A 17129-nucleotide genomic window follows, 5' to 3' on the forward strand; every position below is an offset into this window, starting at 1 on the left:
AAGTAACAGGGCAGAAGTGGATGGCTGCCATGTGGAATACAGGGCAATCTCATTTTTAATTTTAATTTTTAGTAAGTGCCAATTGCATTTTTCTCATTATTTAACACTAGAGATTTGGAGTCTGCCTTTCATAATTACATATTATGACATCATAGAATCACTTAAGTCTTAATCTTTGTTGAAGTGTGTGAAGATAGAACTCCTTCTGTTAGTTACTGTAATTAATATAGTTAATATAACTGTTTTCTGTAAGGAAACACCTGAGATCAGGGATCTGGATGCCATCTCTTCCCACCTCCTCTTATGAATCTTCACCTTCTCTTTACTCACTGAGTCTTTAATCTTATCACAGGAAAATGCTCTAATTTCTCTGTCTGAATAAAGGAAGCTAGCAAACCAAGACTCCCCCAGCCCCACCCCAAGCAAAACCTTCCTCTCATCCTACATATGAAGACTATCTCCTCCGTGACGGGTGTCACAGGACCAAATGATGAATTCTGTAAGCATTTAATTTATGTGAATTCAATAATATATCTGGTATGTCATTAAAATACGTAGAATAGCTTATATTTGTATTTCATACTATAGAGGCAAACAATATGCACTTACACATTTTATACATTTAATTACTGTCCTGGGTTATATGTCAAAATCTATAATACAGTACTTTATATGGATATACTTTATAAAGGATAGATGAGGAATTTTCAAGGGTAAATTAAACTGTACATGACTTGCTATGTTCCACTGTATGTGACGCATTTTCTATGCAAATTTCCTTACTCATTAGGCCGTGAGTCCCTTCTTTACGTAGCCCAGAAAGCATGAGAAGCCATGTCAAACTCTGGGCAGCTGGGCTGTGACAAGGCTCCTGGACTAGTTCCCAACACCGCTGACCACCCTCCTGAGAAAGAGGAGTGGTGTTCTCCTTCGGCTCCTGCAGGAATGTCCAGTAGTTACCTGTTTAATATGTCTCTGCCACTCCACTGCGACCGAGGTCCTTGACGGCAGGATCCATGGATTATCTGACAAACTAATCTGCAAGGCCTAGAAGAGTGCCTCAGGTCACAGACAGCGCTGCTTAACACGAGGCAGACTGTTCAGTGAACACGACTGACAGCAGGAAAAGAGCAAGAGTCTGGCTACAGTCTAGTTTTGCCTCCTTGGCAATAAGAATTCTTTCCTTCTTTTTTTTTTTTTTTTTTTTTTAAGGGCTGTACCTGAGGCATATGGAAGTTCCTGGGCTAGGGGTTGAGTCAGAGCTGCAGCTGCTGGCCTATGCTGCAGCCACAGCAACGCGGGATCTGAGTTGGGTTTGCAGCAACACCGGATTCTTAACCCACTGAGCAAGTCCCGGGATCGAACCTGCATCCTCATGGATGCTAGCTGGGCTCTTAACCCACTGGTCCATGATCGGAACTCTAGAACTCTTTCTCACACAGATCTCAAAATACTCTAATTTTAATCAAGAATACTCTCTGAAATGGTATTGTACTAGGAAAAGAACAATTGGACTAGGAGTCAGAAGATCTAAATTCCAGCTTCTATAAACAAGTCACCTCTCAGGGCCCCAAGAGAAAACAATGGAGTGCAATGGAGGCGACACACACTCTGTGGCGCAACAGAGAGACGTAAATGAGGTAACGCGCGTGGACGATGACGGTCAACTGCAGAGTCCACAGAAATGTTAGGTCCGCGGATATTTATTCTACTTTATAAAGTTACAATTATAATTTTGGTAACATAACTGTGCTGGTACTTACTTTTTATTTTTTTTCTTATTAGCGCTGCACACACGACATATGGAAGTTTCCGGGCTAGGGGTTAAACTGGAGCTGCATGCAGCTGCCGGCCTACATCACAGCCACAGCAATGCCAGATCTGAGCCACATGTGCAGCCTACACCGCAGCTTGTGATAAAGCCAGATCCTTAAACCACTGAGCAAGGGCAGGGATCAAACCCACATCCTCACGTGGTGGGTTCTTAACCTGCTGAGCCACAACGGGAACTCCAGGATATACTTGTTAAATAAGTACTTTGAGTTGTTAAAAGTTCTGGTTTTACTTGCTGCTCATATAAGAGGTTTCATTCACTGCTTGACCACTTGCCATGGAATGTGATAAGTTAACTGGAGTAATTTAAAACAGTGGTCTTCACGTGGTGGTAGATGAGGAATCGACAAAGACTTTCAAAGGGGTATACAGTTGGGGATGATTTTTAAGCAATCAGTTACCACCTATACTTTCTTATACCTACTTCTCTTAAATTCACCTATTTGGGAAAACATCTACGGTCTGTTTTCCTACATTCCCTTTCACCAACAGCCCTTCTCCGGCTTTAGCTTGGCAAAGCAAAGGCACACCTCTTGCCCATATTACCATGTTGCACTGCCATGAAATGAAAGATCCTCCGAAACATCAAAGACAGAGACAAATAATTCCCTTACTAGAGGCATTATAAAGGCCACCCCCATTGTCTCAACAGGAGATGCATTTCAATAAAGTTTTACTCTTCGTGTTTAATAATTTAAAATAAAAACTTGAAATGTATATTGTTTACACATACAAGTATTCATGTAATAGTAACATGATGCAGAATCATCTCTTTTTTTTTTAACATTTAGAGCTTTACTGCTATAGGAAATTCTGTCATCAAGTGGCCATGATATAAGAGTGAAAAGAGAGCAAAGGCCAGTCACCAGAAGGAAAAGGATATTGCACCACGTTCCCATTTTGGATTTAAAGCATGACTAGACTTACTATATATAACAGAAAATATTACTAGTCCAGAAAATACTTCATAGTATTTTATACTTGACTGTCAACAATATATGTGATATTAAACAAAATAATCACAAGAATCTTATTTTGCTATTGTCATTTTTTTTTTTTTTGGAGTAAGACAAATAATCACATTAATCACAAATGAGATCACAGGACGAGTTAGAATAATTATTTCCATGATTTGTCTGTGTTTTTAAGAGTGTGCCTCCATAAAACACTTGGTGCTACAAATATCAATTATGTGTATATACAGTTTTGAGAGAAAAAATGTTGTATTAACAAATAAACACTGATTTCAACAAAGTTGAACAGATTTTTTTTTTTTTTTTAATCTTTTTGCCTTTTTCTAGGGCCACTCCCATGGCATATGGAGTTCCCAGGCTAGGGGTCTAATCAGAGCCGTAACCACCAGCCTACGCCAGAGCCACAGCAACACAGGATCTGAGCTGCATCTGGACCCTATACCACAGCTCATGGCAACACCGGATCCTTAACCCACTGAGCAAGGCCAGGGATCGAACCTGCAACCTCATGGTTCCTAGTCGGATTCGTTAACCTCTGAGCCACGACGGGAACTCCAGACTTCTTTTAACAGTAATAGCAATCACTTACTATGTTCCAGGCATTCTTTTAGGCACTTTATATATATGTTAACTTACTCTTCCCAACATCCCTTTGAGGTAGGTACTAGTATCTACCTCAATTTACAGATGGGAAAACTGAAGCAAAAAATAGGTTAAGGAATGTGCCCAAGATCACTGTTACTGTCCAGTGAGGACTGGACTTAAAACCAGACAGCAGAGATGCTGTGCTTATGCACTCAACCGTTACACTCCGCCAACTCTCACCAAACTACTGGTGCTCTTTAAAATAGGAATGTGCACTGGGAATCTTACAGAGGGGGACAGTGCATGAAGCATTTTCTTTTTTTTCTTTTTTCTTTTTTTGCTGTTTTAAAATGGCAAAATTTTATTCTTTTTTATGGCTGAGTAGTATTCCCTTGTATGTATGTACCATATCTTTTTTTTTTTTTTTTAAATTTTCCCACTGTACAGCTAGGGGGTCAGGTTATCCTTACATGTATACATTACAATTACAGTTTTTCCCCCACCCTTTCTTCTGTTGCAACATGAGTATCTTGAAGCATTTTCTTGATTAAGAAATTCTTTTTTCTCAAAGTTGTGTTAGAGAATCTTTGCTCTTCAGCACAACAATCTGGACAGTACTTCTGTAGAATAATCAGACTGATTTATCTTTCTTCAAAGGCATTTCTAAAATACTCTGGAGCCGGCTTACTTGGTTTATGGCTTGTAGTGAATGAAACTAACCAAACAAAGCCGATTAGAATTAGAGAATGACTACAAACAGGTAAGAAAAACAGGTAGTATATTAAGCATAGCAACAAGAGCTGATAGCAAGCTGACGAGAGCAAGCAGACATGAATGTCAGAGGCGAGTGGGGGTGGACATCCCAGAGATGACGATTCTGCATAAAGAGCCAAAGAGAATGAGCCATGGCCATGGGGACATCTGGGGAGGCGCATTCCAGGCAGAGGAGACACTATGTACAAAGGCCCTGAGGCAGAAAGAAGGGTTCCCGGCATTTCTAAGAAATAGCAAGGAAAGATGAACAGACACAAATAATTGAGAAAACAGCAGAAATAAGATCAGAGAGATAATGAGTAGCTACAGCATAAAAGGCTTTGTAGGTCACAGTGAAAATATCAGCTTTACCTTTAAGTGAATAAGAAACCATGGCAAGATTGGAAGCAAAATCTCACATAAAAATATTAATAGGATCACTCTGGTTATTGTGCAGAGAAGAGACTCTAGGGGGCAAAAGCAGAAGCAGCAAGGAGGTTACCACCTGCTATAATCCAGATGAGAGATGATGGCTTGGATCAGCATCTACGATGGTCATCCAGCCATAATGGTGGCTTGGACCAGGGTGGTGGCCCTGAGGATGCTAAGAAGTGGCAGCACTTCAGATTATCTTTAATGAGAGAGACCACAAAACTGCTGAAGGATGGGATCCAGGCAGTGTGAGAAAGAGAGGAATCAAGGCTGCCTCCCGCATTCCTGGCCTGAGCAACTGGAAGAATAAGGCTGTCATTCACAGGACTACAGATGTGAGATTCGTCAGCATGGAGATGGCACTGAAAGCCATGAGACAGGAAGACATCACCTACGTGGTAGGAATAGATAGAAAAAAGCACGGCAACAATGAGAGGTCTGAAACAGGAAGAGGAATCAGCAAAATAATCTGAAAAAAAAAAAAAAAGAATGAATGAAAAGGGTGAGTATCTTAAGAGGGAGTTGCCCTATATATGGGAGAAAAAAGTGGTTTCAGTAAAAAAGTGGGAAATTGTGTGGAAATACTGATGGCAGGCTAAGTAAGATGAGGACTGAGAACTGACCAGGGAATTTAGTCACATGGAGACATGACTGCCCCGAAAAAGCAGTGTGACAGTGACGGAAGTAAAGCCCGATTGGAATTCAAGTGACAATGGGAAAGCAACTGGCAGCGCTTTCAACAAGTTTTTCCAATAAAGGAAAGAACAGATAGAGGATGGTAGTTGGAGGGGAAAGTCCGTCTATTTTCAGAATCTGTGCTCTTAACCACTAATGATATATGACTTCATTTAATAACGCTAAAAACTGGCCGTCGGGGCTCACTAGGTGGCAGAGGAGCAGACACAAAGAATTAGCTGTATATTTAGATCCAAAAAGAGCAGCGAATCACAGATTAAGCACTCCGGGAGAAGAGAGTGAGGAGAAGAAAAAGATACCAGAGAGGTCCTTGAAGTTGGGTTTTAAAGGAAACCTACAATTTCACTTGCCAGAGCGCAGGGGGCAAAGGATGGCAGACATAAGGAGGCCAGTGTCTCAGGTAGGCAGAGGAGCTCCAAGGAAGCAAACAAGGTGCAAAATTAACTGCATGGGAAATGGGCCATCTAGTGCACCAAGGAGTGTGCCTGGGCCGCTGTCCGAGAAGGAAGAACGGAGAGATGAATTAGGTTGGAAAGGGCATTCCTGACACCTTAGGGATGGCCTTGTGCACCATAACAACGATATTTTAGTTTCTGAGTACAAAGTAGAGGAATTATCAAACATTTTGAAGTTAGAAAAGTGACATGACTTTTTCTGAAAGATAACGGTGGACTTAAAGAACAGATTAAAAGGGGGCCCTCTGTCAGAATAAAGCATGGTTAGCATGCTAAAAAGGCATCAGTATTCTTCCTTTTAATAAAAGTGAATGCACTGGATCTACTTAAAATTCTACTCTAGTGAACACACCGCCACTCACATGATTTCCGCAAAATCAATTGTAAGAACATGGTTTACTTGTAGCATTTTCCAAAGAAGCAACATGAGTGTAGGAAATTTGGGGAAAAAGTGAAGTAGACATATACTAAATAAGAATAAGCATAAGAAGGACAGAAAGTATCAAAATTCAGTTTCTCCATGACCACAAAATATTTGTGAAATTACTTATTTGTGCCTTTTATATGCTAATACATATTGAAAGACTTAAAGGATCTTTTAAGTCTTTCTTTAAGACAACATAAAATTCTGCTGACAATGGCAACCACTTAAGGAAGTTCCAAAAATGTTCAGAATGCTCGTCAATTTAAAAAGATAAAGACTCGTTCATTTTAATTTGACCACACACTGTGGACTAAATAATTAGCTTAAATTTTGTGAGCCAGTTTGCATGAGCTGTCCTTTCCGGTACCTATTTGATTACTGCAAAATCAAAATGAAAATTAAACTAATTCATAATTACATCATCAAAAATTATGCGTTTCCTTAGAGAACAGACTTGTGGTTACCAAGGGGGTGTGGAAAAGGAGTGGGAGGGCCTGGGAATTTGGAGTTAGGAGATGCAAGCTAACACATGTAGAATGGAAAAACAATAAGGTCCTATTGTACAGCACAAGGAACTACATCCAATCTCCCGGGATAGACCATGATAGAAAATAATATAAAGGAAGAAAGTGTGTGTGTGTGTGTGTGTGTATGACGGAGTCACTTTGTTGTACAGGAGAAATTGGCAAAACATTGTAAATCAAATGTAATTTTAAAAAAAGGAGTTTCCGTCATGGCTCAGTGGCTAATCAATCTGACTAGCATCCATGAGGATGCAGGTTGGATCCCTGGCCTCGCTCAGTGGGTTAAGGACCTGGCGTTGCCATGAGCTGTGGTGTAGGTCCCAGATGTGGCTCGGATCCAGTGCTGCTGAGGCTGTGGCGTAGGTTGGCAGGTGCAGCTCTGATTGGATCCCTAGCCTGGGAACTTCCATATGCCACAAGTGTGGCCCTAAAAAGCCAAAAAAATAGATAGAAAAAACCAAGAAGAAACAGAAGATTGACAGAAAAGACTACATATCTTTTGTACGCTGTTTCCAGTACTCACTGTGAAAGGCAATACTAAAGGAAGTAAATATACACATCAATCTCTCCGCTCCATCCCAAAATGTTTCAAAGGATTTTCATCCCATGAAACGTTTTCTTTGGCATTTTACTCCATTAGGATGTTTCCAGATAAGGACTAATTACAATATTTTAAAAATTACATAAATTATTGAATTTTAACATAAATGTTAAATGCTAAACCATGGTTATAATTAATAGAATAAAAATTCTATAATATTTAAGTCCATGAAAAAAGTTTACTAACCTTGGGTTACATAAACAATAATTAAAGAAACTTTCAGAATAATGTTTTAAGTATTCTGAGATATCATATCACTTCAAGACTATTCAGATACGCCAAGGGGAAGAGTAAGAAGAAAAACACCTAAAGAAGATAGCTAAGTGTTCAGAGTAGGAAAAGAAACTTAGAGGAATGCAGCTTAATGGAAAACATGAAGAAGAGAGTTTGGGAAAAACCATCACTAACCAGACCAATCATGGCTGGAAGGTCAGTGAAGATCTGGAATGAGAGACGTCTCGAAATAAATCACAACATAACCACCGAGTAATACAGGCAAGCAGGAGAGATTTGATTTTTTTTTTTTTTTTTTTTTGCTTTTTAGGGCTGCCCCTGTGGCATATGGAAGTTCCCAGGCTAGGGGTTGAATTGGAGCTGCAGCTGCCAGCCTACACCACAGCCACAGCAACTCAGGATCCGAGCTGTGTCTGCAACCTACACCACAGCTCAAGGCAACACTAGATCCTTAACCCACTGAGCGAGGCCAGAGATCGAACTCACATCCCCAAGGATACCAGCTGTATTCGTTTCTGCTGAGCCAGTTTCTGCTGGGCCAGGACGGGAACTCCTCGGTTTGAATTTTTAAGTGAGAAGAAAGGTTCAAAAGAGAGTGTAGATGATTTTAAGTGGTCATTAAGAGAAGAACAAACATATTAACGGATAGGTTTGAGGTCCTAAAGACAGGCAGACATTCAATATTTGTGGACATGCATGTGGATATTTTGCGACTTTTTCAACAAGGTTAGCATCTTGGGGTGAGCTCAGGAAAAGGAGCTAGTTTTCAGGAAACCATGAGAAATGTGCTTTTCGACATTTTAGAGATTAACATATGGGAAAGAGAATGGAGACTGGGATACAGATTTGGGAATTGTCTATATAGAAATGACACTTGAAACCAATGCTATGTGTAGATATTTGTACGTCGTAATTTCTTCCTCTGAAAAAATGGATTATTTTTTCTTACAGAGAAATTATACCTAACCTGAACACTGCTTCTATCTCTGTCAGTAAGTGTGGATTCACCTTTTTTTTTTTTTTTGGTTTTTTAGGGCCACACCTGAGGCATATGGAGGTTTCCAGGCTAGGAGTCGAATCAGAGCTACAGCTGCCGGCCTACACCACAGCCATAGCAACATCAGATCAGAGCCACGTCTGCAACCTACAACACAGGTCACGACAACGCCAGATTCTTAACCCACTGTGTGAGGTCAGGGATCGAACTCGCAACCTCATGGTTCCTAGTCGGATTCGTTTCTTCTGTGCCATGACAGGAACTCCAGGATTCACTCTTGAGAACCTGAAAATTGCCCTATTTTAATTTGAAGAATAATCCTATTATAACCATATGGCATCAGGAGATTAAAATTATAATTAGTAAGCAGATATTAATGAAAGCTGAAGGGATTTCAAATGTATGCCTGAGTGAAGGGGTTGTTGAACTAATACGACGAAAAATTCTCCTACTCCTTGCCTCTATGTATAAGCAGCCATTATTTGGGAAAAAAGAAAACAAAATAAAACAAATGCAGGACTACATTCTACCAGCAGAGACATGAGTGGCCACAATGGCTGTTTTTAACTGATACTACTGAGTTCAGTGGTTATGCTGCAGTGGTTGTGAAATATTTTAAATATAACTCCTGCTCATATTATAATCTTACATTCTCTGAATGTAAGATTTTAATACTCCTCAAATTCTAAAGTACATTTTATATGCATTACTTTATTATCACAACAATCTTTTAGGACAAAAGGGAATCATTAGAACCACAGTTTAATAATGATCAACCTAAGATACAGTTGTTGCAAATTTCTGTGTTACTAACTCAAACTCAAAGCTTTTTTTTACCAGTAACAGTGATCCTGAAAAAATTCATCTGAAAACTAAACATCACTTAACTTATAATACAGGATAAGTTACTCTTATTGAAATAAAATCCCCATACCATTTGGTGATGCCATAACAATCTTTAATAATATCCTGAAGAACGGCACGATAGAAGAGTGATTCAGTAGGCAGCTGAAAAAAAAAAAAAAAGTAGATCTACATGAGCAAAGGAAATAAATAAAAAACAGAACTCAAAGCAATACCTGAGAGTCAGGATCATAAGTGAGCATCAGAAAACTGACTTTGCTGCTAAACACAGGGGATAATTTTATAACTTTTCTATTCTAAGTTAAAATGTACCCTGAGGCTACTTCTCAGTGAGAAAATAATTCTGCAAGAAAACAGAAGAAACTATAAAAGAAGTCGTAGTGAAAGAGAAAGAAAAGGCATAATCAAAGAAAAATTAGCTAATGCCCCAAATGGATTGCTTATCAGTTAAAAATGTAGAAATAAAATTTCACAACCAATCAAATCAGCTCTGTATAAGACAGCAGAGAGAAGGCCACATGCCGAGAGAAGAGAATGTGGGTCTGTCCTAACGGTGGTAGATTAGAGATAATATTAGGACTCACAGCCAGAGAGAGAAGGTACTAAGTAAGAACATACCAGAAATACGTCTGATGCCTAAAACATCTCAGCATTGGCTACTACAGATTTGAGGAAAAGAGTTTTGGAAAGGACATGAGATCAGAAACTAACATTTTGGCAAGGCATCATTTCGTGGGGACAAAAGGGTAGGAAGTGTCTATGAAGTTGCAAAAGCTTTGGAAAGGAAAGGAAGAAGGGCCCTAAGGAAGGAGGATTGTTTCAAAGAGGTGGAAGTTTTAAAGAGTACTTTACATAAAAGGAAGACTGCTTTACTGGGGCAATCTAAGAGAGAGCCTTACACTGGGAAATTATTTGAGAAGTGGCCAAACTCTGTCCACAGCCCTACAGACCTCTTCATATTGATAGTATGGGAAAGTCCAACACAAAATACTCAGAAACAACAAAGGTGTTTCCATCACAGTTACTACTGGGGGAAAAAAAAAAAGAAGAAGAAGAAGAATGAGCGAGTATGGAGGAGGTCAATAATAGGGAAAGCTGTTGAGAAATCAAATACGGTAAAAACCAAGAAAGGTACGACGACTGGTATTGTTTCAGAGACAGAGTTCAGTGGAAGGTGTGTATCCACTGATTTCTCCTGTTGTACCTTCTATTCTCTTTTGAGCCCCAAATCGTTATTTTCACATGTTTTCAACTAGAACATGTTTGGCTTCAGATGGAATTTAACAAAAAAATAAAATAAAATTATGCCTGCTGCTCAGGCAAAGCATCTAGTACACTGCCCACTTCTAACATCAAGTGCCCACACTGTGGGCCCCAAGTGCTGAGACAACAAAAAGCCAGAAACTGAGAGGTGAGGGTCAAGCATGATTTCTTGGGTCTTCACCCCACGGCACTGTCTTCTTAAGTCCCTGGAGAATGTGTGCCTCAGAGGATCCTGACAGTGTACTCTCAACACCACCACTACAGCCTCTCCGGATGGTGGCAAGAGTGGGGCGGGGGCGTCCCGTAGGAAATGGTGTTAGGAATATCACAGTCCCCAACTCACTCCTAAATAATTCACTGAAAGCAAACACCCATGTATAGTTGAGTGCCTACCTTAAAATTTATAACCTTCAAAAAGCATACTCTTCATCTATCTCTTTTCAAATAAAACTCATAGATTTGAGACAAAAAATCTCTGACATCTAAATTTTCCTTTCCTGAAGATTTCTCCAAAACTTTTCGTGAACTGTTTCCCCTCCCTGGATATATTTTCGATGTGACATTTTTTCATCTTGAGTAAGCCTTTCCTACAGAAGCCCAACTTTCTACTTTACCACCCATTCCCTGTCTACTCCAAATCCTTTCAGTTCCCTCACAAAAATGGTGAAATACCTTTTCATATGTTAACACTTAGTCTTATATTGTTTTTTTTGAAATTCAAGGCATTTGTGGAAATAAATTATTACATGAAGTGAAATATTAGTATTGTAAATGGCTTACGAAGTCCTTAACTTTTCATTTGATTAGCCGTAATAGACTTGAATTTTACGTAGATTTTATATGACACTCGTAAAAAATATCTGAGCTGTTATTTGAACTAAGGAAGTCTAGCTCTGAAGTCCCAGTACTAAGCCATGATGCTATTGTTTCTCTCTGACCCTTAGGCAGGGACACGGTGTCATTAATGTTTTTTTACTATATGCTTTCATTTAGGAAAGAAGAGAAGAGGCTTCTAAAAATAAAGCTCTCCTTCTCATGCCTTTGATAAAAAACACGTAAAATGGTATACAGATAATTTAGAAATAACTGTATATTTATACAGTTATTAAAAACTGATGGTAGAAAGGCCCCCTCCAAAAGACCAAGAAATGTATTTTAAGTAAGAGAACATTCAAAAATGGAATGCACAGAGGAGTACAAACAGGATAGAATAAATCATCATTCCCAAGTTACCGTGAGGAACTCAAGAGCTGCAGAGCTGCTTCCTAAGAGAAAGCAAGAGTTATGAAGTGCCGCTGAAAGTGCATTCCTAGAATAACCAGGAGTATCCATCCTGGCAAACACAGATGGGGCTACGTGGGCAGGAAGTCAACATGTCCTGAGCAGCCTGTGCCTGACTGCTCCAGGAATAAACTAGATGTGGCTCAGAGTTTACGCTCTTTCCTTCACAAGTGACAAGTTAACACTTGAAAGCATTTTAAAATGGGAGGGAGCAGAAAGAGGATACCCTTACAGCAAACATACCTGACATGCATTTTACAGGTCTAGTGGAAAGAGCACTAAGTCAGAACTCCGCAATTAATTAAGTGAGCCAGAATATACCCTTAATCTGCTGCGGGTATCATGTTCCCATGTTAAATTTGGGGAATACCCAACTCCTAAGATTGACTGTAAACAAGAGCAAGCACTTGGGAAACTGAAAAACAAATGCCCTGGGGCATTATTATGATGAAGGCTCTTTCCTCTGCCAGTGGATGGGCACTGTGGTAGTTAAGAGCCTGGGCTCCAGAGTCCGAGATTCAAATCTCAGAGCTCCCTACGTAACGGTGTCCTTGTGCGCATCGTGGGATGCTAGCGCCGACCTCACAGTCTATGTAGACGTCGCTTTAACGGATGAAGAACATTCTGACCAGTACACTGGCAAGCAACGCGTTAAGCCTGGATATTATTTTTCATGATCATAATTATTAACCACCTACAATAGCAACAACAGGTGACATTTTATTTTTGAGCACTTACTATATGATAGAAGTGGTTTTAAGCATTTCACATCTTTCACTCATTCAATCCTCAAAAAACTCTATGAGCAAGGTATTACTGTTACTCTCATTATTACTGTTGTTGCTTTACTATTTGCATTTTACAGATAAGAAATTAAGATACGGAGAAATCATGACATATGTCCCAGGTCACTAAACCAGTAACTGACGAAGACAGGAGGCAAACAAGCAGCATGAGACTAAAGTCTACACACTTAAACATATACTCTAATGCCTTTAAAAAATCACTTTTCATCAATTTTTAGATAGGCACAATGAATACTTACAAAAAACCACACAAAGTTCTTAGCATTGTGTCTGGCCCAGAGTAAGCATTCAGTAAACGATACTTGTTGCTACTATTATTTTTAAAAATTCAAATGACATATTAATGTTCCCTGAAAAGAAGCAAAAGAGAGATTTCTAAAATTTAGGTCCAATAAGAAACTCTTGTGAAAAATTTTAAAAGAACTCTTAAAAAAACTTTAAAATTCCTAAATGTTTCATGAATCATAGCGGACAAGGAAACTACACAATTTTTTTTTTTTTTTTTTTGTGCAAACCCATCCGTCTGTTGCAACTAATGACTAATGAAGTTAAAAAAAAAAAAGAGTGAAAAAAAACTAACCCCCCCAAAAACCTAAATGTTTCAGACTACAATTAAAAAATAAATTGAATGCTATACCTCATTTACCTTTGCTTGAACTAAATCCATAAAAGCCTGACAGTCAGCAACAGCATGTTTAGAAATATTTCTAAAGTGTTTAACATAATATGAAGAAATGAGGCAGTAGTACAAGCGTATAATGTGGTGGTTTTCCTAAATGGTCAATTTACTTTTCCTGAAAGCTCCTATCTTTTTTCAAGTAAATGTACAGAAAATGTATAAATTTGAATATAAGTAGGTGACAAGAAGAGGTGATATTTACTAAAGTCCATCAGGTTTTAAGCTCATCGGCAGGTCAAGCATGACGAGCACTTGGAGAAAAACTATCGCGTTCGTCAGCTGGATTAGAGCAAACGCTCTTACTTACCCCTTGGCCAACTGCAACCCGTTCCAGTGCCTTGAAGGAGAGGAAAAAAAAAAAACAAAACAAACCACAGACAGCTGATATATTTAGTCTTATCTTATAAGACTTATAAACACACTTGTATGAGGGCTTGCAAAAGTGACATTTAAAAAGATTAACTGAGGGAGAACATATAAATTTATACACTTAAAAGTGTTAATCTCATTAAGGAATGTTAGCCGTACGCCAGATAATTTAGAGCTGATTTATGGATGTGTGTCATGTACACAAACACATACACCCAACTGTATACACTCCTTGAATTTCAGAAGGAATTAGAAAACAGAAACAAAATAAAATGACATATTCTTGGCTCACGTTTATTGTAGCTAAGACAAATCAATTAAATCCAAAACTACTATATGTAAATATTTATATACTACTTTTAAATTTATTTTCTTCCATTTTTATAAACACATAATTTCATCTTTTATTAAACAAGATTATACTGAACAGATTATAGTTGAAATCTTAGTTTATAAAGTACACATATTTTTGGTCTGCATGGTCTGAAAATTCAAATCAAAATCACATATGATCAAGATGCCACAAATGAAATTAATACATATTCTTGCAATTTTATGTGTAGCTGGTTTTATACTTATATTTATTTAAAATTCAAAATACTTTAATAAAATATCTCCTAATATTTCTAATAAGCACTCATAACACAACATACATGAAAGATTTCTTATAACTTAAATATGGAATAAAGCCTTCTGAAACTTGTTTTTTTTAGAGACATATATTTCCATACTTACGCTGTTTTATAACTGAATTAGATTTTAATATTTTCACCAAAGTTTTACTTTAAAATTTTAATTAGAAAATATTTCAACAGTAGTCAGGACATGGCAACAACCAAATGTCCACCGATAGATGAATGGATTAAGATGATGTACAAATACACAATGGAATACTACTCAACCATAAAAAAGGAATGAAATAATGCCATTTGCAGCAACATGGATACAACTAAAGATTATCATACTAAATCAAGTCAGAAAGAGAAGAACAAATACCATATGACATCACTAATACGTAGAATCTAAAATATGGCACAAATGAACCTATCTACAAAGCAGAAACAGACTTACAGCCAGAGAGAGCACAACTGTGGTTTCCAAGGGGGAGGAGAGAGGGAGTGGGATGGACTGGAGTTAGGCTTAGTAGATGCAAACTATTACATTCAGGATGGATAAACAACGAGGTCCTACTGTATAGCACAGGAAACTATATTCAGTCTCTTGGGATAGACAGTGATGGAAGATAATATAAGAAAAGAAATGTACATATATGTATGACTGGGTCACTTTGTATACAGTGGAAATTGGCACAACATTGTAAATCAACTATACTTTAATTAAAAATAAAACAAAAGAAAATATTTCCAAGTTCCTATCGTGGCTCAGCAGGTTAAGAACCCAACACAGTGTCTGTGAAATGGGGTTTGATCTCTGGCCTTGCTCAGTGAGTTAAGGATCTGGAGTTGCCACAAGCTGCAGTACAGGTCACAGATGTGGCTCAGATCCCAGCACAGCTGTGGTTGTGGCGCAGGCCAGCAGCTGCAGCTCCAATTCAATACCTAGCCTGGGAACTTCCATATGCCACTGGTGTGGCTTTAAAAAGAAACGAAAAAAAAAAAGAAAGAAAGAAAATATTTCAAACAAAGAAATTCGTAAAATATAACAGATCTGCATATACTTTCTACTCAAATTTAAAATACTTAGATTTATTTCAGACGGCTAGGTCTTCATAAACAGCATTTTTTTAGGGGAGTTCCTATTTGTGGCTCAGTGGGTTACAAACCCAACTAGTATCCATGAGGCTGCAGGTGTGATCCCTGGCCCCACTCAGTGGGTTAAGGATCCAGCGCTGCTGTGAGCTGTGGTGTAGGTCTCAGACGGGGCTTAGATTTGGTGTTGTTGTGGCTGTGCTGTCGGCCAGCAGCTGTGGCTACGACTTGACCCCTAGCTTGGGAACTTCCATATGCCACAGGTGCAGCCCTAAAAAAATTTACTTTGTTTTTAAAGTTTTACTGAAATATAGTTGATTTATGATGTTGTGTAAGTTTCAAGTGTACAGCAAAGTGATTGTGTTATACATACATATATATATATAGAGACATTTTTTTTTAGATTCCTTTCCATTATAGGTTATTACAGAATATTGAGTATAGTTCCCTATGCTGTATAGTAGGTCCTTGTAGGCTATTTTGTAGGGTGTATATTTTAATTCCAAACTCCTAATTTATTCCTCTCTCACCCTTTCTCCTTTGGCAACCCTAAGTTTCTTTTCTATGTCTGAGTCTATTTCTGTCTTGTAACATTTCTGTTTTCATTTGCATCATTTTTAGATTCCAAATAACACTTTTTAGATATAGCTGAATCAAGTCACTTTAACACTGAAAGATTACTTACAGACCATCCTAAGTGCACATTTTGCAGATGCACAAGATCAGGACAACGTAATTTCCCAAATGTTACAAGCTGCTAGTTAGCAGGTGAGCAGGAACTAAAAACTTGTTTTTTGGTCCCCAATTTACTTTTCAATCCCCCACATTGTGAAGATTTAGTGAGACAATGAGTTCCTGGTATAAAAGTTTGCTTCACAGAATTGTTTAAAGAAAAATGTATAATTTTTCCCATTGACTTCAAGGACACCTTCAGTGACTATGCAGAGCCAGAGTGTTAGGAATAGAGAAGACAGTAATTATATAATTTGCATATTAAATTAAATAGCAACAGGCCCCAAACAGTATATTATTGAAGAAAACATTGAGTTTTCATTTACAGTACTTGTTGTACTCATTTCGGATTAAATTTTTGTGTTACCTGCTTTGCTAAAAAGTTGAATTAATAAAGAAACAATGGGGTCCAAATAAATTATTTGGTATCAATAAAAATATTAAGTACAAAGGACTACCTTAGGTATGTGCTGCTTCTGCTGAGTTTATTTTAGAAGTACAAATGATAAATGTTGCTGTCAAAATAGATGAGAAGTAGGTATAAGCAGTTTTTTTGCATATTAATCAAAATATTTTGCAACTTTTTCAGGCTAAAAGTGTGCCGACAAGATTGCACCAATGTAACTGTAAGTTATTTTTGCCTCCCAGGTAATACCCTTAACAATTTACCTGAAGTATCATCAGAAAGGTCCTTCTCTTTCTCAACCTCTTCAGCTTCGAATATTTGTGAAAAAGGTCAATTATGGAGCAAAAGGCAACAAAACAAGATGCAGTAAAATAAATGTTCCTTAGATGCACTAAAATACTTGTTCCTTAGACTTTTCAAAATTATTCTAACAGCAAAAAAAGAAGCCATGAGAAAACTCATGGAGGGAGCTAAGGAGAAAGGTAATCTGACATTGGTCAGGGAAAGTTAAA

At 38.1% G+C, this 17129-nt stretch overlaps 1 protein-coding gene across 16 annotated transcripts in view; it reads right to left on the reverse strand.

Annotated features, from left to right (window-relative positions):
• The window catches only part of METTL25 (methyltransferase like 25), a 132461-nt gene that overhangs the window by 51742 nt on the left and 63590 nt on the right, over nt 1-17129 (reverse strand). For 5 of the 16 annotated variants that reach the window (XR_014804579.1, XR_014804577.1, XR_002344286.2 and 2 more), the window contains exons 7-9: nt 13709-13738; nt 12962-13072; nt 9443-9516 (exon numbers count right to left, since the gene is read on the reverse strand). Coding sequence is in view for 4 of the 16 variants with exons in the window: in XM_021092803.2 (XP_020948462.2) it covers nt 9443-9516; nt 13709-13738 (104 nt within the window). In the remaining 12 variants the exon portion in view is untranslated. The remainder of the gene's footprint in view (nt 1-9442; nt 9517-12961; nt 13073-13708; nt 13739-17129) is intronic. The other 11 variants (XR_002344285.2, XR_014804575.1, XR_002344284.2 and 8 more) reach the window with 3 other exon arrangements.

This window comes from Sus scrofa, chromosome 5 (genome assembly GCF_054392235.1).
Source record: "Sus scrofa isolate SSC_HxYL_T2T_F1_AM1 chromosome 5, Sscrofa_HxYL_maternal_Yorkshire_Landrace_v2.0, whole genome shotgun sequence".
NCBI lineage: Eukaryota > Metazoa > Chordata > Mammalia > Artiodactyla > Suidae > Sus > Sus scrofa.